Below are 26,405 nucleotides of genomic sequence, written 5' to 3' on the forward strand. Positions count from 1 at the left end.
AACCCTAGGTCCAGATGGGCCATTAAGGCCCACCCTAGGGCGCCCCTCCTCTCCTATTTAATTTATACCTCTTACCTTTTCTTTTTTATTCCCCCCCCTTGGCGCCACCCTTAGATGGTGTATGGGCTGCCGTGCCGAGGCGCGGATAGGGATGGAACCCTAGATGGGGGCGCAGCTCCCTCCCCCCCCCCCTTTTTCCCCCCCCCCAACCCCCCCCCCTTTTTTCTCCCCCCCTTTTTTCCCATCCCGAGCCGTCATTACGTCCGCGGTCGGCGCACCGAACGCGCTCCCCATTCTTTCTCGCCTTCCTTTTCCCGCACCCCTACCCTAGATGGGGGCGCACCCTCCCCTCCCCTATATATACTTGAGGTATTGGGGGCTGGCCAACACATGATTTGATCTTCCTCTTGGCGCAGCCCTACCTCTCTCCCTCCTCGTCTCTCGTAGTGCTTGGCGAAGCCCTGCTGGAGTCTCGCGCTCCTCCACCACCACCACGCCTCGTGCTGCTGCTGGACGAAGTCTTCCCCAACCTCTCCTCTCCCCTTGCTGGATCAAGAGCGGGAGACGTCACCGGGCTGTACGTGTGTTGAACGCGGAGGCGCCGTTGTTCGGCGTTAGATCGGAATCGACCGCGATCTAAATCGCTGCGTGTACGACTCCACCAACGTTCTTGCAACGCTTCCGCTTAGCGATCTACAAGGGTATGTAGGTGCACTCCCCTTCCTCTCGTTGCTAGATTACTCCATAGATTGATCTTGGTAGATGCGTAGAAAATTTTAAATTTCTACTACGATCCCCAACAGACGTGGCGGAGGACGGGTGATGTGGATCAATGGGCGGGCCGGCGCGCGAGCGACGGCTATGATTGGCCGCCGCATGGCGCGAGGCCGCCAGGTCGGGGCAATGCAGGTTTCCCGGTCGGAGCAGGGCGGTGACGGCCGATGCTGGGCAACGGGCGGACGGCGACTGGCCCTGATGGGCCGCCGCGGCGCGCATGGCCGCCGGGTCGGAGGAGAGGCCGGCTGGTCGCGCCGGGGTGGAGTAGAGGCGCATGGGTCGACGGCGACGCGGGCGACGCAAACCGATCAAGATTTCATCGAAAAACCAAAAAGGAAAACGCCGATCAAAACGACCAACGAGAGAGCGAAAAAACCCGGAGCAAAGGCTCGGAAAAAAGACTCTCTAGGGCAACCGGCCAACACGGCCGGGACGAACCCTAGATACAGGCGGCGCGGCCCCCGGCGGCGATCATGGTGGCCGACCGCCCGGGAGGCGGCGCGCAGGTGCGCAAGCGGCGGCGCCTAGGGTTTGAATTATGATTAGGCTGATACCATGTTAGAAGGAAGGGATAGGATTGATGAAATTGTTCGTTGTATTGCTTCAGCCTCGTGGGTATATATATAGAAGTACATGATCTATTTGGAGTACAAGACAAGCCAGAATACTTTCTAGTTTATCCTATATTTTCTAATACAATCACATTACTCAACAAATACCTAAGTCTATCTTAAAAGTTCTCATCACAAGTCCCGTTGGTTGTATTGTAGAGATAATGACACACTTGATACTTCCTTAATTTGTGTTGTATGGTCTCTAGTCTCTACACATGTTCATTATCCTGTCCTGCCGTATTTCATCTTCTGAAAGTTTCCCGGTTACAATTTCTGAATTATTCTTGCACAACTTCCTAGTATGCTTCTTCGAATGGATATTGATCCCACCATGTGACTGCCCTATAACTGGTTTTATTCAGTACACGCTACGTGATACGTAATTTTGGCACCAGGACCAACATATACTAAGAAGACTAGGCCCGTAAGGGTTCGATTTTTCTAGGTTTTTTGGAATTTTGTTTACCCCTGCTGATTGAGCGACACGTGTGCACGGTGGCTTTCGTGAAATGGTTGATTGCTCTCTTGGTTGCTCACTTGGACTGTGCATGTTTCTTCTAAAGGTGCATGGGCTTATATTGTCTCATGTGAAAAGATGGTATGAGTCTGCATGGGCTGATTTTGTCTCATGTGAGAAAAAAATATTAGCTGCATGGGATGTTGTATGGGCTGGTATATGTGTGCTGCTACATGGCTCATGCATGCATGCATGTGTCCACCTTTGACCATGTTTGGAGTTCGACGTTTGCACATCGTTTGTGTTCTGGGTCCTTCTTTGCTTGCCTATAAGTAGCTCCTTGTGTGTTCTTCTCTTATGTGTCAAACCACTCCTCACCTATAGGCCCATCTCTCCTCCTGATGCTGCCCTCCAGTCTCCACCCAAGATCCCATGGTGCACCTGGTTGCCGCTCCGTCTGGCCGGCCGGGAGGTGCGTGCAAGCTACACCATGAATCAGGAGAGCCGCATGCCATCGTCTTCTCATGATCTTCCTCGGTCCGGCTCTGTCCCTGGCCTCCAAGGCGGATACATGGTGGTGGCCTTCCCATAGTCCAAGGTGGCACGCCTGCAGTTGGCATGGATAGCTCGCTGCCCTGCCGCTCTCCATCCTAATCGACTCCCCTCGGTCTTCCCCAACTTCGGCCCCGGCAACAGGTCCCTTCATCTCCCTTTCCTCTCCTCTGGTGTGTGTGGTTTCCTTGTACGAGTAGACGAGTTATTAGTACTAAGAATTTCACAATCTAAAGTGTGCATATGCTAATAAATTCCCTTCATATCAATAAGAAGAATGCCTCAGCATTGCGCCGCAAGGTGCTGGACACAAATTTGGGCGTCCAGCTCCTTGTGTGAATGTGCAAGGAATTCGGAACCTGCATCTTTAATATGACATGGTATATTTATTCTTAATCTCTCCATTACGTTTTGTGTTCCATTTTTCTCGATGGAAGTAATTGTGGTTTAATTTCACATGGTTTTTAAACAAATAAACACATGATGTGCTGAATAGCTGACATGCAGAGGAAATGGTACAGCTTGATGACTATTTTACTACTAAATTATTCTCAGGTATTTATTGTTCCTTTTGTGATAGTTTTCTCTCTCCTAAAAATAAAATGAATCATTTTTAATTCTTTGAACAAGTTTGCCTAAAGTAGGGCGCTCAGCATTAGGCTCAATTTCTTTTAGAAGCTTCGCAAAATCTGCTCTTGTACTAAAGAAATCTAATGTAGATTTGTTAGCCTTATAGGGTACTATATGCTGAACACATGATATTAAATATACAAAAATTGCACTGTGAAGTGAGTATGTATATACTATCCACACAGGATTGCCATTTTGGAGATGTTGCTGGGATCATCATGGATTGGGATGCATTCTGATAATAAGATATTAGGTATTGATATGTGATATGTATGTCACACTTGACTTCATCATCCTTTGTTTTTAGATGTATTCTTTAGGCATACGTTAATGTGGTAGCTTGGTCATATTCTATAGCTAATTTAGTCACTAAATACTCGGATTTTTTCCCGACTCCCATTATAAAGAACTTCCACTTGCCATGAGTCTTACAGTCAAAAAAATATATGGTAGCATCAGAAGTTGTCCCCATCAGATAGAACACTGCCTAATAGATTCATTCTATTACTGTATAGCCATGGTGACAAAAATATTCAGATAACAAGAAACAATTCTGTCAAATATTCTCAGCGGAGATACTGTTGCGGTCTATAAGAAAAAAATGTTAATTATTTAATTAAACAGAAAACTATGTTATTTATACCAACAGATGCTAAACAATCAGACTACCTGACACAAAAGTATATATATATACATTAGTTAAATTTCATTCCAAAAATAGATGATGTAGTGGTAGATGTTAATCGTACAAGAACACGAGGATGACAAACATAAATTAATCACATATATTATCATCACAGGTCGATCTAACTGGTGGTAGTTATTCTTTGCACTGAAAACAAAGTGGAATCAAACGATTCAAACAACCAAAAAGAAGGAAACAAAGGATGCTTACGGATCTGAATGAGTTAGGGCGCTCCACTACTTGCAAGTAGATCCAGCGACTCAATGGCAGAGCTACTCTCGGCGACGCCAGGAAGCCACCCTGGTTCTACCCGGAAGTCATCACTGAAATTACAACAAGAAATATGAAGTAATTAGCATTTTTTTTCCATGGACATATGACCGCCGGCCAGTTGCCTTTGTGCTCATGCCGGTGTTGTACCAATGAATTGACTCCATCACTGTAGCGACCTGGAAGAACATCATTGACTCCATCACGCCCTGGAAGAATCAACTGTTTGTGGAATTGGGAATTTCTTCTCCGATGAGAGAAATGTTTAGTACGTCTCCAAATCACTTCACTGTCCTGCCGGACAAAGATGAGTTTAATATGGCCCGTCGACACAGAGAAGGCCTGCTATCACATACCGCTTATTGGGCTGTAACATTAGTCTCATTCCAACGCCACATATCCAACAAAGAAGCTTATACCAAAGAGAAATCTACAAATTGGATGATTGATCCCTATGAAATTGATGTTACACATATTTTATTTCAAAAAGGGGATTACCCGGGCCTCTGCATCAAATGATGCACACATTCATATTATTAAACATAAATCAAGTTCCAAACACGGAGTTCCAGACTTATTTCATCAAGTAGTTTTCTTGTATTTGAACTCAATTCCTTCAATTTCTCTGAGCCGTGAGCTTATATCAGCGGTGAGCTCATCTACATTCTGCGTTGTGAACTCATTTAGTTTTATCTATGAACTCATTAGGTGAACTCATCACGGTTTTTTGGCAGATGTGAACTTATTTCACATTCATCTATGAATCATTGTTGAAGTGTCTGTATATCTCTCCCATGCCAATATACAGAAATTTGAGGTCTACATACTTTTGCCACTTCTACCTACAATTCCATTGCTGTCTTTGAATAAGCTATAGCAAGTGCAACAAAACAGATTGCAACAAGTAGCTTATGGACTAAAATTTGTGGTATTATTCATTTGTCGTATTGTCGCTCAGTTCATCCTGGTTGTGAAGCTAAACGTGACATGCTATTCTTGACGTAATTTCCAAATTGCAATCCATAATCAAGCAAAAGACTACAATAAATGTGACTTACATGTTGCTTGCATTCAACACCTTCAGGACCTGCACACGCATCCATCTCCTCCTCCGGCCGTTGCTGCCATTAAGCCACTTACTCAGGACCTACACAAGGCATCCACCTTATCTTCAGCACCAGTCTCGCCACTAGAATGCTTCTCCAGCAGGGGAGGGCGATCTGCGCGATGCGCGTAGGGGAGGGCAAGCACCCGCGGAGAGCTGCGCTGTCGCGCACGGGCGTGGGGGAGAACCCGCGGCAGGCTGCGGTGGCTTGTGTAGGTATCCGCGAGGCGAGGACGAGCTGCGCCGGCGCCTACAGACATGGACGAGCACCGGCGACGAACCACAGTGGCTCGCGCAGGCATCAGCAAGGCATGGGCCTTCAGCAGGGGAGCTACGGTTGCTCGCACACGTGTGGGCAAGCTATGGCGGAGAGATGCGGTGGCTTCCGCAAGCAGCAGTGGGGTACGGCGACGAGCTAGCCCGAGAGAAATCCTTATCCAACCAGTCCACACACATCAGATAAGGTTAGATAGCATCAGGGGCACTTTGGTCCTTTCAAGTGCTAGAAAATGGAAAAGAAAAAAAAGAAATGGCATGGTAATGAAAGTGCACTGAACTGGGTGGCATTTTTATGAAGTAAGTACTGTTAAAAGCAGAGAATAACCTATTTTCTTCTAAAAAACAATATAACTCTTACTTTTTTTGTTGGGTTGGCTCACGCCCAAACTGGGCCACAAGGCAGTCAACTGCTTCAGACTAACTAATATCAATTAGTTGATTCGGCATTTTTTTGCACTGCCTAGCCTCGATTTGTTTTTCATATGAAGTGACTCACATGCTAATTAATTCTTCCTCCCACCTCGCTTATGTTGGTTTTGATTAATTAAAACTTATTCTGCCAGTCAACAATGTATAGATATGTTGACTTTTATCTTTCTATACTATTTATCTTTCGCTCCTCTACTGCACCGAATTCATTGTAGTGGTCAAGCAAAAAAGAAAACTTCAGTTTAAACACTTTGTTTGAAAAGAAATAAAGATACATGCGTCTAAGTTTACAACATTATTAAACAAACAAAGTAGCTCTCATGTCCACTTTATATTCTGTCAGAGAAATCAAGGCAAACAAGGATTCTTAAAATAAAAAAGGTTATCTCTAATTTCAAGATAGTTTGCAATCCGTTGAGATCTAGGACATTCATCAATTCAAAATGGACTAAGTTTGAATGAAATGAAAGCAACTTCAACATTGTGTACATAGGGAACAAACCACCAAGAACCAAAGCATAAGAACTAGCCTCATCTCTTTACCACTACATCACTGAGACAAACCCAGCTGGACGATCAACATCTTATCTAAAAAAAGAACAAGAGCTTTATAATTCTGTGTCCAGTAGCCACTATCACTATCTACTGTAGATCACTTATGCACGTACCAACTAGATGTATTCTTTTCTTGTATGAACTACTTTGCAATGAATCAAGTCTTGGGACGAGTTACCAAATATTACCAAAAAAACAAATAGTTTGTAAATTCATGTGGCGCGGCGTGCCGCCGCGTACTACCTGCTAGTATAAAGGATGGAGGGAGGAGGAGGCCGGCCCTCAGAGGGCGCGCCGAAAGTGTGGAGTCCTACTAGGACTCCCTAGTCCTAGTAGGATTCCACCTCTCACATGGAATAGGAAAAAGGGAAGGGAGAAGGAGAAGGAAGGAAGGGGGCGCCTCCTTTCCCTAGTCCAATTCGGACTAGTCCATGGGGAAGGGGCGCGGCCACCCTTGAGGCCTTTCTCTCCTTCCCGTATGGCCCATTAAGGCCCAAGACGAATTCTCGTAACCCTTCGGTACTCTGAAAAATATCCTAATCACTCGGAACCTTTCCGATGTCCGAATATAGCCTTCCAGTATATTGATCTTTATGTCTCGACCATTTCGAGACTCCTCATCATGTCCCCGATCTCATCCGAGACTCCGAACAAACTTCGGTCATCAAATCACATAACTCATAATAGAAATCATCACAGAACGTTAAGCGTGCGGACCCTACGGGTTCGAGAACTATGTAGACATGACCGAGACTCATCTCCAGTCGATAACCAATAGCGGAACCTGGATGCTCATATTGGTTCCTACATATATACTACGAAGATCTTTATCGGTCAAACCGCATAACAACATACGTTGTCCTCTTTGTCATCGGTATGTTACTTGCCCGAGATTCGATCGTTGGTATCTCAATACCTAGTTCAATGTTGTTACCGGCAAGTCTCTTTACTCTTTCCATAATGCATCATCCCGCAACTAACTCATTAGTCACATTGCTTGCAAGGCTTATAGTGATGTGCATTACCGAGAGGGCCGAGAGATACCTCTCCGATAGATGGAGCGACAAATCCTAATCTCAATCTATGCCAACTCAACAAACACCATTGGAGACACCTGTAGAGCATCTTTTTAATCACCCAGTTACGTTGTGACGTTTGATAGCACACAAGGTGTTCCTCCAGTATTCGGGAGTTGCATAATCTCATAGTCATAGGAACATGTATAAGTCATGAAGAAAGTAGTAGCAATAAAACTGAACGATCATTATGCTAAGCTAACGGATGGGTCTTGTCCATCACATCATTCTCTAATGATGTGATCCCATTCATCAAATGACAACACATGCCCATGGCTAGGAAACTTAACCATCTTTGATTAACGAGCTAGTCAAGTAGAGGCATACTAGGGACACTCTGTTTGTCTATGTATTCACACATTTACTAAGTTTCCGGTTAATACAATTCTAGCATGAATAATAAACATTTATCATGATATAATGAAATATAATTAACAACTTTATTATTGCCTCTAGGGCATATTTCCTTCAGTCTCCCACTTGCACTAGAGTCAATAATCTAGTTCACATTGTCATGTGATTTAACACCAATAGTTCACATCTCCATGTGAATAACACCCAAAAGGGTTTACTAGAGTCAATAATCTAGTTCACATCGCTATGTGGTTAACACCCAAAGAGTGATCATGTTTTGCTTGTGAGATAAATTTAGTCAACGGGTCTGCCACATTCAGAGCCATATTTATTTTGCAAATTTTCTATGTCTACAATGCTTTGCATAGAGCTACTCTGTTGGGGAACGCTGTAATTTCAAAAAAAAATCCTGTGCACACGCAAGATCATGGTGATGCATAGCAACGAGAGGGGAGAGTATCGTCTACGTACCCTCGTAGACCGTAAGCGAAAGCGTTATGACAACGTGGTTGATGTAGTCGTACATCTTCACGATCAACCGATCTAGTACCGAAGATACGACACCTCCGCGACCTGCACATGTTCAGCTCGGGGACATCCCACGAACTCACGATCTAGTAGAGCTTCGAGGGAGAGCTTCGTCAGCACGACGGCGTGATGACGATGATGATGTTGCTACCGGAACAGGGCTTCGCCTAAGCACCGCTACGATATTACCGAGGTGGATTATGGTGGAGAGGGGCACCGCACACGGCTAAAGATCAATGATCAACTTGTGTGTTTCTGGGGTGCCCCTCCTCCCTCGTATATAAAGGAGTGGAGGAGGGGGAGGGTTGGCCCTCCTATGGCGTGCCCCATGGGGAGTCCTACTCCCACGGGGAGTAGGATTCCCCCCTTTCCATGTATTAGGAGTAGGAGAAGGAAGGAGGAAAGAGGGTGAAGGAAAGGGGGGCGCCCTCCCCTTCCTAGTCCAATTCGGACTAGAGGGGGAGTGGCGCGCGGCCTGCCCTGGCAGACCCTCCGCTCTTTTCACTAAGGCCCATAAGGCCCATTAAACTCCCCGGGGGGTTCCGGTAACCCCCTGGTACTCTGGTATATGCCCGAACTTCACTCGGAACCCTTCCGATGTCCAAACATAGTCGTCCAATATATCGATCTTTATGTCTTGACCATTTCGAGACTCCTCGTCATGTCCGTGATCAAATCCGGGACTCCGAACTACCTTAGGTACATCAAAACACATAAACTCATAATACCGATCGTCACCGAACGTTAAGCGTGCGGACCCTACGGGTTCGAGAACTATGTAGACATGACCGAGACATGTCTCCGGTCAATAACCAATAGCGGAACCTGGATGCTCATATTGGTTCCTACATATTCTACGAAGATCTTTATCGGTCAAACCGCATAACGATATACGTTGTTCCCTTTGTCATCGGTATGTTACTTGCCCGAGATTCGATCCTCGGTATCTCAATACCTAGTTCAATCTCGTTACCGGCAAGTCTCTTTACTCGTTCCATAATGCTACATCCCATAACTAACTCATTAGCTACATTGCTTGCTAGGCTTATAGTGATGTACATTACCGAGAGGGCCGAGAGATACCTCTCCGACAATCGGAGTGACAAATCCCAATCTTGATCCATGCCAATTCAACAAACACCATCGGAGACACCTATAGAGCACCTTTATAATCACCCAGTTACGTTGTGACGTTTGGTAGCACACAAAGTGTTCCTCCGGTACTCGGGAGTTGCATGATCTCATAGTCATAGGAACATGTATAGTTATGGAGAAAGCAATAGCAACAAACTAAACGATCATCGTGCTAAGCTAACGGATGGGTCAAGTCAATCACATCATTCTCTAATGATGTGATCCCATTAATCAAATGACAACTCATGTCTATGGTTAGGAAACATAACCATCATTGATTCGACGAGCTAGTCAAGTAGAGGCAAACTAGTGACACTCTGTTTGTCTATGTATTCACACATGTACTAAGTTTCTGGTTAATACAATTCTAGCATGAATAATAAACATTTATCATGATATAAGGATATATGAATAACAACTTTATTATTGCCTCTAGGGCATATTTCCTTCAGTTTCCCACTTGCACTAGAGTCAATAATCTAGATTACATTGTAATGATTCTAACACCCATGGAGTCTTGGTGCTGATCATGTTTTGCTCGTGAGAGAGGCTTAGTTAACGGGTCTGCAACATTCAGATCTGTATGTATGTTGCAAATCTCTATGTCTCCCTCCTTGACTTGATCGCGGATGCAATTGAAGCGTCTCTTATGTGCTTGGTTCTCTTGTGAAATCTGGATTCCTTTGCCAAGGCAATTGCTCCAGTATTGTCACAAAAGATTTTCATTGGACCCAATGCACTAGGTATGACACCTAGATCGAATATGAACTCCTTCATCCAGACTCCTTCATTTGCTGCTTCTGAAGCAGCTATGTATTCCGCTTCACACGTAGATCCGACCATGACGCTCTGCTTGGAACTGCACCAACTGACAGCTCCACTATTTAATAAAAACATGTATCCGGTTTGTGACTTAGAGTCATCTAGATCACTGTCAAAGCTTGCATCGACATAACCGTTTACGACGAGCTCTTTGTCACCTCCATATACGAGAAACATATCCTTAGTCCTTTTCAGGTATTTCAGGATGTTCTTGACCGCTGTCCAGTGATCCACTCCTGGATTACTTTGGTACCTCCCTGCTAAACTTATAGCAAGGCACACATCAGGTCTGGTACACAGCATTGCATACATGATAGAGCCTGTGGCTGAAGCATAGGGAACACCTTTCATTTTCTCTCTATCTTCTGCAGTGGTCGGGCATTGAGTCTGACTCAACTTCACACCTTGTAATACATGCAAGAACCCTTTCTTTGCCTGATCCATTTTGAACTTCTTCAAAACTTCATCAAGGTATTGCTTTGTGAAAGTCCAATTAAGCATCTTGATATATCTCTATAGATCTTGATGCCTAATATATAAGCAGCTTCACCGAGGTCTTCCATTGAAAAATTCTTATTCAAGTATCCTTTTATGCTATTCAGAAATTCAGTATCATTTCTGATCAACAATATGTCATCTACATATAATATCAGAAATGCTACGGAGCTCCCACTCACTTTCTTGTAAATACAGGCTTCTCCAAAAGTCTGTACAAAACCATATGCTTTGATCACACTATCAAAGCGTATATTCCAACTCCAAGAGGCTTGCAACAGTCCATAAATGGATCGCTGGAGCTTGCACACTTTGTTAGCACCTTTTGGATCGACAAAACCTTCTGGTTGCATCATATACAACTCTTTTTTAAGATATCCATTAAGGAATGCAGTTTTGACATCCATTTGCCAAATTCCATAATCATAAAATGCAGCAATTGCTAACATGATTCGGACGGACTTAAGCAACGCTACTGGTGAGAAGGTCTCATCGTATTCAACTCCTTGAATTTGTCGAAAACCTTTTGCAACAAGTAGAGCTTTGTAGACAGTAATATTACCATCAGCGTCAGTCTTCTTCTTGAAGATCCATTTATTCTCTATGGCCTGCCGATCATCGGGAAAGTCAACCAAAGTCCACACTTTGTTTTCATACATGGATCCCATCTCAGATTTCATGGCCTCAAGCCATTTTGCGGAATCTGGGCTCATCATCGCTTCCTCATAGTTCGTAGGTTCGTCATGGTCAAGTAACGTGACTTCCAGAATAGGATTACCATACCACTCTGGTGGGGATCTTACTCTGGTTGACCTACGAGGTTCGGTAGTAACTTGATCAGAAGTTTCATGATCATCATCATTGGCTTCCTCACTTACTGGTGTAGGAATAACTGGAACTGATTTTAGTGATGAACTATCCCATAAGGGAGAAGGTACAATTACCTCGTCAAGTTCTACTTTCCTCCCACTCACTTCTTTCGAGAGAAACTCCTTCTCTAGAAGGATCCATTCTTAGCAACGGATATCTTGCCTTCGGATCTGTGATAGAAGGTGTACCCAACAGTCTCCTTTGGGTATCCTATGAAGACACATTTCTTCAATTTGGGTTCGAGCTTATCAGGTTGAAGCTTTTTCACATAAGCATCGCAGCCCAAAACTTTAAGAAACGGCAACTTGGGTTTCTTGCCAAACCAGAATTCATAAGGTGTCATCTCGACGGATTTAGATGGTGCCCTATTTAACGTGAATGCAGCCATCTCTAAAGTATAACCCCAAAATGATAGCGGTAAATCAGTGAGAGACATCATAGATCGCACCATATCTAATAAAGTGCGGTCATGACGTTTGGACACACCATTACGTTGTGGTGTTCTAGGTGGCGTGAGTTGTGAAACTATTACGCATTGTTTCAAATGAAGTCCAAACTCATAACTCAAATATTCACCTCCACGATCAGATCGTAGAAACTTGATTTTATTGTTACGATGATTTTCCACTTCACTCTAAAATTCTTTGAACTTTTCAAATGTTTCAGACTTATGTTTCATTAAGTAGATATACCCATATCTGCTCAAATCATCAGTGAAGGTGAGAAAATAACGATATTCGCCGTGAGCTTCAATGTTCATTGGACCACATACATCAGTATGTATGATTTCCAATAACTCTGTTGCTTGCTCCATTTTTCCGGAGAACGGAGTTTTAGTCATCTTGCCCATGAGGCATGGTTCATAAGTACCAAGTGATTCATAACTGTGACGCCCTCGATTCTATCGTACACTAACCATGCACGCAAATGTGTACGATCAAGATCAAGGACTCACGGGAAGATATCACAACACAACTCTAGACACAAATTGAAATAGTACAAGCTTTATATTACAAGCCAGGGGCCTCAAGGGCTCGAATACATCAGCTCGAATACAAATGAGTCAGCGGAAGCAACAATATCTGAGTACAGACATAAGTTAAACAAGTTTGCCTTAAGAATACTAGCACAAAAGCAACAACGATCGAAAAGGCAAGGCCTCCTGCCTGGGATCCTCCTAACTACTCCTAGTCGGCGGCGGCCTCCACGTAGTAGTAAGCATCGCCGGTGGCATCTGGCTCCTGGGCTCCGACAACTTGTTGCATCAACCGAAAGGAAGAAGAAAGGGGAAAAGGGGGAGCAAAGCAACCGTGAGTACTCATCCAAAGTACTCACAAGACTTACATCGGATCTAAACTAAGTATGCGTCTGTATCAAACGAATGGGTTGTATCTATGGACTAAACTTCAGAATGCCAGAAGAGAAGGGGAAATTCTAGCCTATCGAAGACTAGCATCTTCAAGCATCTTGCAACACTAGGAGAGTACAAATCAACATAATGTAAAGTAGTAGTAGTGTTGTAAACCTCGACCAAAGATCCTTTCTCGACTCCCTACGAGTAAGCAATCCCAAAACCATACTATCCAGTTATCACCTCAAGTATCCAGTTCTAGTTGTATCGACCGGGATACAACTCCAAGTGTCCGTTACCGTACGACAGGCTATCAATAGATGTTTTCTTCCCTGCAGGGGTGCACCAACTTAGCCACCACGCTCGATTAACTCCGGACGGACACACTTTCCTGGGTCATGCCCGACCTTGGCCAAACAATACACCGCAACCCGACCTTGGCCAAACAATACACCGCAACCCGACCTAGGCTTAATAGAGAGGTCGGCACCTCAGACTAAACCTATGCCCCCAGGGGTCATGGACCATCGCCCCGGGAACTCCTGCACGTTGCGAACGCGGCCGGTGAGCAGACCTAGCTACCTCCTTCAAAAAGGCAGGTGCTTACCAGTCCAACCCGGCGCACGTCACTCAGTCGCTGACGTCTATTAAGCTTCGACTGATGCATACGATGCAGAACGCCCATACAATACCCATGTGATGGTTAGTGCTATTAGGCCAGAGGCCCCTCAGGTCAAATATCCAAACCGTTAGTGTGTTGGTAGTGCGGTCACGGGCAGAGACTCACGAAAGATGTGACCCCGTCGCCCCATCTCGAGTACTTGCGGCAAGGGCTAAGAATGCCCGACCACGCCTCGTAAGTATCTTGCGGGCACTTTCCAGGTTAACCCGACTCCACATCACTCGCTATTAAGCTCGTGCGGGTACCCCTCAGGGCCGACCCGTCTTTAGTAACATGGTTCAGTGTAAAGTCATAGTAACCATAGTAACTGTGTGTCTAACACTGTCGGTGTCAAAACCGGCGGATCTCGGGTAGGGGGTCCCGAACTGTGCGTCTAGGCCGGATGGTAACAGGAGACAAGGGACACGAAGTTTTACCCAGGTTCAGGCCCTCTTGATGGAGGTAAAACCCTACGTCCTGCTTGATTAATATTGATGATATGGGTGTTACAAGAGTAGATCTACCACGAGATCAGAGAGGCTAAACCCTAGAAGCTAGCCTATGGTATGATTGTATGTTGGGATTGTTGTCCTACGGACTAAAACCCTTCGGTTTATATAGACACCAGAGAGGGTTAGGGTTACACAAGGTCGGTTACAAAGGAGGAGATATCCATATACGTATTGCCTAGCTTGCCTTCCACGCCAAGTAGAGTCCCATCCGGACACGAGACGAAGTCTTCAATCTTGTATCTTCATAGTCTAACAGTCCGGCCAATGGAGATAGTCCAGCTATCCGGAGACCCCCTAATCCAGGACTCCCACAGTAGCCCCTGAACCAGGCTTCAATGACGATGAGTCCGGCACGCAGTATTGTCTTCGGCATTGCAAGGCGGGTTCCCTCTCCGAATACATGACAGAAGAAGTTGAATATGAGGATAGTGTCCGACCCTGCAAAATAAGTTCCACATTTCACCGTAGAGAGAATAATGTTTTCGCAGATCTAATCCGCTAGCTTGTTTTGGCAACATGACGTTATGTCATGGCCCGGTGATTATTCAAACCGTTTCTTTTAACCAGCCCCGCACATAATGCGAGGCAGTTTTTCGACACGTCTTGTCAAAGCAGAGATCGTGTCCCCTTATTACGGCATTCTCATCAATACGGGTGTGGGTAACCCAACCGCGCCATTAATTACGGTGCTTGGGGGATAAGCGAGTTTACCAGGCAAGTGGGGACGCTTAGTTTTGTCCGCCCATATAAAGGGATAAGGATTCACCTTTCTATCCACGCCTTCTTCCTCCTCTGCTCATCCGCTCCCGCACACTCGAGCTCTAGCGCCCAAGTCCTCACTTCCGTCTCAACCTTCTCCAACCATGTCCGGAGCAGGAGGCAAGTGGATGGTCTCCTCCGTCACGGAGGGAGACGTCAAGAAACTGAGGAGAGCCGGATACCTGCCCGACGACATCACGCACCGGCTCCCAGATGAGGGACAGCTCATCCCCACCCTCGAGCCCCATGGGAGGGTGGTATTCCTCACCCATTTCCTCCGCGGACTGGGATTCCCTCTCCATCCCTTTGTCTGGGGGCTCATGTTCTATTACGGCCTGGATTTCCACGATCTGGCGCCGAACTTCATCCTCAACATCTCGGTGTTTATCGTCGTGTGCGAGGCCTTCCTCCGCATCAAGCCCCACTTCGGCTTATGGCTAAAGACCTTCAATGTCAAGCCGAAGGTAGTGAGCGGCCGCCAGGCGGAGTGCGGAGGCGCCATGGTGGGAAAGATGCCCAACATCACATGGCTCGAGGGCACCTTCGTGGATACCATAAAGGGGTGGCAATCGGGGTGGTTCTATATCACCGAGCCGCACGACCCCGCATGGGTAGCGGCCCCCGAGTTCTGATCTGGCATCCCCATGCGGCTCACCTCCTGGAAAGAGAAGGGCCTGTCCTGGGGTAATTCAAAAGAGCTGACCGGACTCCAGTCATGTATTCAGAACATGGTGGACAAGAAGCTCAAGCTTTTCAACATAGTCCAGGTTATGCTCGTCCGCCGGATACTCCCGTGCCAACAACGAGAGTTTACCTTGTGGGAGTTCAATCCGGCGCAGCACCGAACTCTGAATAGGCTCTTCGATACGACTCATGAAGATGCCTGGAGGGTGCTGTTCAAGAGCGCTGAGGTCCCTCCCCCCATCACCGAGGATCGCGGATTCAGCGCGAAGCGCCACGCCAGTGCGGTAAGTTGTTTTACCTTTCACAGGATACTTGTTTTCTATATAGATTGACTCTATGCGGGATCTGAACTCCCGTAATTCTGTCAGGACTGGCAGAAGATGGCCGGACAGATTGACTATCCGGCTCCCTTGCCCGAAGGCCCCGCAGACCCTCTTCTGATGAAGATGCTGACTCCGGCCCCTTATAAGGTGCCGGAGAAGACCAAGAAGGCCAAGGGAGCTCGAAAGAGTTCCCGACACCAGGCATCGTCGGACTCACTGTCCGATGACTCTGGGGCTCACTCTTCCCCCGAAGACGAGGAAGAGGAAGAAGAGGCTCCCCCACCGACTGGGGGAGACAAGAAAAGGAAGGCCGCCCCAACTGGGGAGGCCGGAGGGTTCAAGAAGGGAAGGACGCTCCTTCCGGACAGCTCCACCGCCGCCAACGAAAGTGAAGATGAGTGGTTGCCCAGGGCCAAGCCCCAGGGGAGATCGTAAGTATTCGGATACCAAAGTAACCCATAGAATTCCTTTGTCGCATTGCTTTCCCTAACGCCGAACTCAATTGTGCAGGCCGCCCCGAGCCAATATCGAGGTATCCTCGGACGGCTCCCTGGGCTCGTTGGACATGGATAGCGATCCAGTCCCGACCGCCACCTCCCCTCATCCAGCCGACGACGCCGAGGTGCTGTCTCAAGAGGCACCGGATCGAGGGGGGACAGTCCCGGAGGCGCCTCAAGGCGACCTTCCGGACTCCGGGAGCCGAGGGGATGGGGTCCCCGAGAGCTCCGAGTTCGGCCCTCAGCCGAACACCGCGCCGGACCCTCCAACGGTTCCGGGCTCGGGCAGGCGGTCTCCTTCTAAGAGGGGTGAGACGCCTGTGCCGGCGACCTCTGTCCATCCAGAGGTGCCGGACAATATGTTGGAAGCGCTTCGAAGTGCTTCCATCGTGGAGGAGCACCACACTATCATGAGTGCGGTGATCCAGAAGGTTCAGTCCGCCAAGAGTGGATTGACTGAAGCCTGTCCTAGCCTTCTAACAGGCTTCGAGGTAAGTGTTTTAAAATGTAGTAGAAATATTACCGCATAAACAGTAGCCCCTGATGCTTTGTTCGGTGTTCACAAAGAAAAGCCGAACAGAGGATCAAATAATATCACAGGAGTCTAATATAAGTATGTCAATATGCATATGCAGGCTTCGCTGCTGGCGTCTACCGCACTAACTGCGGAGGTCGCCGTACTGAAGGAGGCCCTCGAGGGGTCCCAGAAAGAGCTCGGCCTTGCTAAGAGGCAGCTCGAGGAGAACAAGGGTAAGTAATACCCTGTCTGTAGATGAGAAAAAGGACGCGATTGCTAAATGATAGGATCATTGTATGTTTGCCAGGGGACACGACCGAGGTGGCAACCCTAAAGCAAGCGCTGTCCCAGGCCGAAGAAAAGGCGGCCCAGGAGCGCACCGAGCGAGAGAGGCACGAGGCTCGGGTGGGCGAGGTGCAGCAAGAGCTCCAGGCTCTCGTGACGAAGCACGAGGCATTGGAGCTTGACTTGAAGACGCGAGAGTCTGAGCTTGCCGCGGCCCGTGAGAGCTTGAAGAGTACCAAGGCCGAGGCCCAGAAGGCCCTTCAGGAGATCGACGCAATGAAGAAGATAGCGGCGGGTAAGGCTTTCTATATGCAAAGCAAGCATGTAAAGGTGAATTACCGATTACTTACCCGAATCCGGAGCTCTTCAGGAGCATTCGCAGATTTGCCCCGCAGTGTGTCTGATGCCGCACTATTCTACCAGGCCGAGGACGGAAGCTCGACGGAGAAGTTGTTCTGGTCTCAGTATGCTGAGGCCGAACATCCGGTGCCGATGAGCGACCAGCTGAAGTAGATGGCCGAGCTACATAAGGCGGCCGATCAGGCCATGAAGGGTTTCATAGTCCGGTTGTGGCCTGGCGATGCCCTTCCGAATAGCTTCTTTGGCCTGGTGAGGCAGCTTGTGGATGCCTGCCCACGGCTGGAGGTCGTCAAGCGATCCGTCTACATTGAAGGTGCACGCCGGGCCTTCGCCCATGTAAAAATGTAGTGGGTCAAGCTAGACGCCGTGAAGCTGATCAAGGAGGGCCCGCCGGAGGGCAAGGAGCACCGCCACCCCGAGATGTACTACGAGGGTGTTCTGCCGGGCGCCTGTCTTATCGTGGATGAGTGTTCGCAAAATGTAATATTTGAATGAGACTTGCTCGTTTTGTCCTGTATGTATGAAAACTTGTATCGTATTCTCTATGCAACGCTTGTGCGAATTTAAAATATTACCTTCTGTTTGGCTGTTTATCTAATCTGAGAGATGGCTAGTCCTCGGCTTCTGCCCCCATGCCACGAGTGCTGGGGTGTTCGGGATAAACCTGAGCACTCTTGTTCCCATGTTTGGGTCCTTCGAGGGAGGTGCTCAACACAACGAACAAGGCAACCAGACTAATAATGCTTTATCACTCTCACTTAGCCATAAAATTCTATAATTTTAAATTTCGGCGAAACCCCTGGTATTCGGAAGGCCGAATTCGGGACGCGATACACACCTGTAAGTCGGACGGAGCTGGCCCCTCGCCCTAAGCGGCATAAGTCTTTAGGGACTCGAAAAACCTCGCTGAACAGCGACCAGTCTCTCGCCTTATCATGACAGTCAGTTTTAGCTTTCTCTACTGAGGTGCTCGGCCCGGCAGAACCGGGGCACAATCGCAGTAGTTCTCCTAGCGCTACCTTAGCCGATAGAGCGGAACGTAAGGTACCAAAACATAGGAGCCGGGCAAACCCAACATTTGACCAAAGACATGATTCGGAGCTGATGCATATAATGCTATATGTTTGGGGTGCCGCACTTGTGAAAGTGTTCGGACTTTTCACACCATATTGTGGGGACGTAAGCCCCTGGTGCATTGGCCGTACCAGAGTGTACGGTTGCTAGGCGTCATTAATGAACGCATAGATATGTATATATATAACAAAAATGCGATAATAGTCGTAATGTCATGTATTATATATTAAAAAATTGCATTAAAGCAGAGTGATAAAGATAGTGTAATAAGCAAAAGAGTAGGACTGTGTCCCTTCCAAGGGCGAGCTGAGGAATTATATGAAATCTGTAATCCACCTGGGAATTCCGTAGTTGTCGGCCTCCTTGGTTGCTGTATCATGTGTTCGGCAATAGAGCTGCCGGACAGTGTTTCCAGAGATTGAAGTCCTGAAAGAAAAAGAAAAATAACCAAACGGGAAGCCCCTGGTGTGGTTTAGGCCGCGTTTTGGGGCGTCCGTAGTTGTGCCCCCCTCCCCACCTGTGCCCATGGTATTTTTAATGCGTAATTATGTACGCGCGACACGAATAACGCCGTTGGGCTGGGTTTGGGGTGGCCGGCGTATTGCTACGCGAGCTCAGATCGCGCCAGGAGGTCTGTTTGCCGATTGCCCCGAGCGCGCTTGAAGGTGTCCGGGCTTTGAAACGCCTGTTGGTGAACGTAGCATAAATTCAAAATTTTCTACGCATCACCAAGATCAATCTATGGAGTAATCTAGCAATGAGGGGAAGGAGAGTGCATCTACATACCCTTGTAGATCGCTATGCGGAAGCGTTCAAGAGAACGGGGTTGATGGAGTCGTACTCGTCGTGATCCAAATCACCGATGATCCTAGTGCCGAACGGACGACACCTCCGCGTTCAACACACGTACAGCCCGGCGACGTCTCCCACGCCTTGATCCAGCAAGGAGAGAGGGAGAGGTTGAGGAAGACTCCATCCAACAGCAGCACAACGGCGTGGTGGTGATGGAGGAGCGTGGCTATCCTGCAGGGCTTCGCCAAGCACCGCGGGAGAGGAGAAAGGAGAAAGAGAGGTAGGGCTGCACCAACGGGGAGAGGAACTCATCTCGTGTCTTGGGCAGCCCCAAAACCTCCACTATATATAGGGGCAAGGGGGAGGGGAAGGCGCCCTAAGGTTTCCCCTAGGGGGGGCGGCGGCCAGGGCAGATGGGATCTACCCTTTGGGTGACTTGGCCCCCAAGCCAGGAGGTGGGAACCCTTAGATGGGGCGCCCCAAACCCCTGGTCACGTGGGAATAGGTGAGTGGGGCGCACAGCCCCTTAGTGGGCTGGTTTGCCCCCTTCCCTTGGCCCATGAAGCCCCCAACACTTGCCGGGGCTCCCAAAACACCTTTCGGTCATGCTGGTCATCACCCAGTACCTCCGGAACACTCCCGGACTCCAAAACCCTTCGTCCAATATATCAATCTTTACCTCTGGACCATTCCGGAACTCCTCGTGATGTCCGGGATCTCATCCGGGACTCCGAACTACCTTCGGTAACCACATACAAGCTTCCTTTATAACCCTAGCGTCACCGAACCTTAAGTGTGTAGACCCTACGGGTTCGGGAGACATGCAGACATGACCGAGACGTTCTCCGGTCAATAACCAACAGCGGGATCTGGATACCCATGTTGGCTCCCACATGTTCCACGATGATCTCATCGGATGAACCACGATGTCAAGGACTTAATCAATCCCGTATTCAATTCCCTTTGTCTATCGGTATGATACTTGCCCGAGATTCGATCGTCGGTATCCCGATACCTTGTTCAATCTCGTTACCGGCAAGTCTCTTTACTCGTTCCGTAACACATCATCCCGTGATCAACTCCTTGATCACATTGTGCACATTATGATGATGTCCTACCGAGTGGGCCCAGAGATACCTCTCCGTCACACGGAGTGACAAATCCCAGTCTCGATTCGTGCCAACCCAACAGACACTTTCGGAGATACCCGTAGTGTACCTTTATAGCCACCCAGTTACGTTGTGACATTTGGCACACCCAAAGCACTCCTACGGTATCCGGGAGTTGCACAATCTCATGGTCTAAGGAAATGATACTCGACATTAGAAAAGCTTTAGCATACGAACTACACGATCTAGTGCTATGCTTAGGATTGGGTCTTGTCCATCACATCATTCTCCTAATGATGTGATCCCGTTATCAACGACATCCAATGTCCATGGTCAGGAAACCGTAACCATCTATTGATCAACGAGCTAGTCAACTAGAGGCTTACTAGGGACATGGTGTTGTCTATGTATCCACACATGTATCTGAGTTTCCTATCAATACAATTCTAGCATGGATAATAAACGATTATCATGAACAAGGAAATATAATAATAATCAATTTATTATTGCCTCTAGGGCATATTTCCAACAGTCTCCCACTTGCACTAGAGTCAATAATCTAGTTCACATCGATATGTGATTAACACTCAAGGTCACATCCCCATGTGACTAACACCCAAAGAGTTTACTAGAGTCAATAATCTAGTTCACATTACCATGTGATTAACACTCGATGAGTTCTGGGTTTGATCATGTTATGCTTGTGAGAGAGGTTATAGTCAACGGGTCTGAACCTTTCAGATCCGTGTGTGCTTTACAAATCTCTATGTCATCTCCTAGATGCAGCTACCACGTTCTATTTGGAGCTATTCCAAATAACTGTTCTACTATACGAATCCAGTTTACTACTCAGAATAATCTGGATTAGTGTCAAAGTTTGCATCGGCGTAACCCTTTACGACGAACTCTTTTACCACCTCCATAATCGAGAAAATTCCTTAGTCCACTAGTTACTAAGGATAACTTTGACCGCTGTCCTGTGATCCATTCTTGGATCACTCTTGTACCCCTTGACTGATTCATGGCAAGGCACACTTCAGGTGCGGTACACAGCATAGCATACTGTAGAGCCTACGTCTTAAGCATAGGGGACGACCTTCGTCCTTTCTCTCTATTCTGCCATGGTCGAGCTTTAAGTCTTAACTTCATACCTTACAACTCAGGCAAGAACTCCTTCTTTGACTGATCCATCTTGAACACCTTCAAGATCATGTCAAGGTATGTGCTCATTTGAAAGTACCATTAAACGTTTTGATCTATCCTTATAGATCTTGATGCTCAATGTTCAAGTAGCTTAATCCAGGCTTTCCATTGAAAAACACTTTCCAAATAACCCTATATGCTTTCCAGAAATTCTACGTCATTTCTGATCAACAATATGTCAACAACATATACTCATCAGAAATTCTATAGTGCTCCCACTCACTTCTTTAGAAATACAAGTTTCTCATAAACTTTGTATAAACCCAAAATCTTTGATCATCTCATCAAAGCATACATTCCAACTCCGAGATGCTTACTCCAGTCCTCAGAAGGATTGCTGGAGCTTTGCATACTTATTAGCATATTTCAGGATTGACAAAACCTTCCGGTTGTATCACATACAACCTTTCCTCAAGAAAAATCGTCGAGGAAACAATGTTTTGACATCCTATCTGCAAGATTTCATAAATAACGCAGTAATCGCTAATATAATTCCAATAGACTCTTAGCATCGCTACGAGTGAGAAAGTCTCACCGTAGTCAACTCCTTGAACTTGTCGGAAAACATCTTAACGACAAGTCGAGCTTTCTTAATGGTGATACTTACCATCATTGTCCGTCTTCCTTTTAAAATCCATCTGTACTCAATAGCCTTGCGACCATCGAGCTGTTCCGCCAAAGTCTACACTTTGTTTTCATACATGGATCCTCTCTCGGATTTTATGGCCTCGAGCCATTTATCGGAATCCGGGCCCACCATCGCTTCTCCATGGCTCGTAGGTTCATTGTTGTCTAGCAACATGACTTCCAAGACAGGATTACGTACCACTCTGAAGTAGTACGCATCCTTGTCATCCTACGAGGTTTGGGAGTGACTTGATCCGAAGTCTCATGATCAATATCATAAGCTTCCACTTCAATTGGTGTAGGTGCCACAGGAACAACTCTTTGTGCCCTGCTATACACTAGTTGAAGTGACGGTTCAATAACCTCATCAAGTCTCCACCATCCTCCCACTCAATTCCTTCGAGAGAAACTTTTTCTCGAGAAAGGACCCGATTCTAGAAACAATCCCTTATTGCTTTCGGATCTGAGACAGGAGGTATACCCAACTGTTTTGGGTGTCCTATGAAGATGCATTTATCCGCTTTGGGTTCGAGCTTATCAGCCTGAAACTTCTTCACATAAGCGTCGCAGCCCCACACTTTTAAGAAATGACAGCTTAGGTTTCTCTAAACCATAGTTCATACGGTGTCATCTCATCGGAATTACGTGGTGCCTTATTTAAAGTGAATGTGGTTGTCTCTAATGCCTAACCCATGAACTATCGTGGTAATTCGATAAGAGACATCATGGTATGCATCATATCCAATAGGGTGCAGTTATGATGTACGGACACACCATCACACTATGGTGTTCCAGGCTGTATTAGTTGTGAAACAATTTCCACAATGTCTTAATTCTGTGCGAAACTTGTAATTCAGATATTCATCTCTATGATCATATCATAGATATTTTATCCTCTTGTCACGACGATCTTTCAACTTCACCCTGAAATTACTTGAACCTTTCAATAATTCAGACTCGTGATTTATCAAGTAAATGTACTCAACATCTACTCAAACCATCTGTGAAGTAAGAACATAACGATGTCCACTACATGCCTCAGCACTCATTGGATTGCACACATCAAAATGTATTACTTCCAACAAGTTGCTTTCTAGTTCCATTTTACTGAAAACGAGGCTTTCAGTCATCTTGCCCATGTGGTATGATTTGCATGTCTCAAGTGATTCAAAATCAAGTGAGTCCAAACGATCCATCTGTATAGAGTTTCTTCATGCATATCTACCAACAAACATGGTTCGCATGTCTCAATCCTTTCAAAAACGAGTGAGCCCAAAGATCCATCAACATGGAGCATCTTCATGCGTTTTATACCGATATGACTTAAGTGGCAGTGCCACAAGTAGGTGGTACTATCATTACTATCTTTTGGCATGAACATGTGTATCACTACGATCGAGATTCAATAAACCATTCATTTCAGGTGTAAGACCATTTGAAGGTATTATTCAAATAAACAGAGTAACCATTATTCTCTTTAAATGAATAACCGTATTGCGATAGACATAATCCAATCATGTCTATGCTCAACGCAAACACCAAATAACAATTATTTAGGTTTAACACCAATCTCGATGGTAGAGGGAGCGTGCAATGCTTGATCATATCAACCTTGGAAACACTTCCAACACATATCGTCAGCTCACCTTTAGCTAGTCTTCGTTTATTCCGTAGCTTTTATTTCGAGTTACTAACACTTAGCAACCGAACCGGTATCTAATACCCTGGTGCTACTAGGAGTACTAGTAAAGTACACATTAATATAATGTATATCCAATATACTTCTGTCGACCTTGCCTGCCTTCTCATCTACCAAGTATCTAGGGTAGTTCTGCTTCAGTGACCGTTCCCCTCATTACAGAAGCACTTAGTCTCGGGTTTGGGTTCAACCTTGGGTTTCTTCACTAGAGTAGCAACTGATTTGCCGTTTCATGAAGTATCCCTTCTTGCCCTTGCCCTTCTTGAAACTAGTGGTTTCACCAACCATCAACAAATTGATGCTCCTTCTTGATTTCTACTTTGTGGTGTCAAACATCGCGAATATCTCAAGGATCATCATATATGTCCCTGATGTATTATAGTTCATCACGAAGCTCTAGCAGCTTGGTGGTAATGACTTCGGAGAAAACATCACTATCTCATCTGGAAGATCAACTCCCACTCGATTCAAATGATTGTTGTACTCAAATGCATAGTTCTACTGACACATCTTCCTTGTATGGACTTGCCCCCATTATCTATCTTTAGGGGGTATGTGGGTGCGTGTGGGGGGGGGACAGAATAACCACATTGCCCCTCGATGCCTAGTTGTACTGACCCATCTTCCTTGTATGGACTTGACCCCATTATCTATCTTTTAGGGGGTGTGTGGGTGCGTGTGGGGGGGGGAGGGAAAACAGAATAACCGCACTGCGCCTGTCAAACGAGCTCACTGCCGCGTTAGCGCGAGGCCGAGCCGGGGGGAGGGGGTCGGGACCCCCCCTCCCCCATCCCGGTGAGGCCGAGCCAGGAACAAGGCGTAGCAGGCGACGACGGGGCGTGACGCGGCGTCGCATACAGAGGCGAGTCTGAGCATGACTTGCCCCATTATCTATCTTTTAGGGGGGTGTGGCTGCGTGTGGGGGGGGGCAGAATAACCGCACTGCGCCTGTCAAACGAGCGCACTACCGCGTTAGCGCGAGGCCGAGCTGGGGGGGTTCCCTGCGAGGCCGAGCCAGGAACGAGCCGTAGCAGGCGACGACGCGGCGTGCCGCGGCGTCGCATGCGGAGGCGAGTCCGTAACATGACTTGCCCCCATTATCTATCTTAGGGGTGTGTGGGTGCGTGTGTGGGGGGGACGGAATAACTGCACTGCCCCTCGGTGCATAGTTGTACTGACACATCTTCTTTGTATGGACTTGCCCCCATTATCTATCTTTAGGGGGTGTGTGGGTGCGTGTGGGGGGGACAGACTAACCGCACTGCCCCTTGGTGCATAGTTGTACTGACACATCTTCCTTGTATGGACTTGCCCCCATTATCTATCTTTAGGGGGTGTGTCGGTGCGTGTGTGTGTGGGGGGGAACAGAATAACCGCACCGTCCCTCGGTGCATAGTTGTACTGACACATCTTCCTTGTATGGACTTGCCCCCATTATCTATCTTAGGGGTGTGTGGGTGCGTGTGTGTGGGGGGGGGATAGAATAACCGCACCGCCCCTCGGTGCATAGTTTTACTGACACATCTTCCTTGTATGGATTTGCCCCCATTATCTATCTTTAGGGTGTGTGTGGGTGCGTGTGGGGGGAAACAGAATAACCGCACTGCCCCTCGGTGCATAGTTGTATGGAGGCGAGTCCATAACATGACTTGCCCCCATTATCTATCTTTTAGGGGGGTGTGGGTGCGTGTGGGGGGACAAAATAACTGCACTACGCCTGTCAAACGAGCACACTACCGCGTTAGTGCGAGTCCGTAACATGACTTGCCCCCATTATCTATCTTAGGGCTGTGTGGGTGCGTGTGGGTGGGGCGGGGGGAGGGGGGGACAGAATAACCGCACTGCCCCACGGTGCATAGTTGTACTGACACATCTTCCTTCTATGGACTTGCCCCCATTATCTATCTTTTAGGGGGGTGTGGGTGCGTGTGGGGGGGAAACAGAATAACCGCACTACGTCGGTCAAACGAGCGCACTGCCCTATCTTAGGGGTGTGTGGGTGCGTGTGTGGGGGGGCAGGATAACCGCACTGCCCTTGGTGCATAGTTGTACTGACACATCTTCTTTGTATGGACTTGCCCCCATTATCTATATTTAGGGGGTGTGTGGGTGCGTGTGGGAGGGGGACAGAATAATCGCACTGCCCCTCGGTGCATAGTTGTACTGACACATCTTCCTTGTATGGACTTGCCCCCATTATCTATCTTTAGGGGGTGTGTGGGTGCGTGTGTGGGGGGAGGGGAAACAGAATAACCGCACTGCGCATGTCGAACGAGCGCACTGCCACGTTAGTGCGAGACCGAGCCGGAGGGGAGGGGGG

At 47.2% G+C, this 26,405-nt stretch overlaps 1 protein-coding gene across 1 annotated transcript; it reads right to left on the reverse strand.

Annotated features, from left to right (window-relative positions):
• Window positions 1–3,792: 3,792 nt before the first annotated feature.
• Window positions 3,793–5,525, reverse strand: LOC125516277. Its single transcript, XM_048681752.1, has 3 exons — window positions 5,237–5,525; window positions 5,044–5,132; window positions 3,793–4,038 (listed from the first exon to the last, which is right to left on the reverse strand). Exons 1-3 carry the CDS (start codon window positions 5,390–5,392, stop codon window positions 3,939–3,941), a joined length of 345 nt encoding a protein of 114 aa, XP_048537709.1. The 5' UTR covers window positions 5,393–5,525; the 3' UTR covers window positions 3,793–3,938.
• Between the last annotated feature and the right edge of the window lie 20,880 nt (window positions 5,526–26,405).

This window comes from Triticum urartu, chromosome 6, assembly GCF_003073215.2.
Source record: "Triticum urartu cultivar G1812 chromosome 6, Tu2.1, whole genome shotgun sequence".
NCBI classification, from domain to species: Eukaryota; Viridiplantae; Streptophyta; class Magnoliopsida; order Poales; family Poaceae; genus Triticum; species Triticum urartu.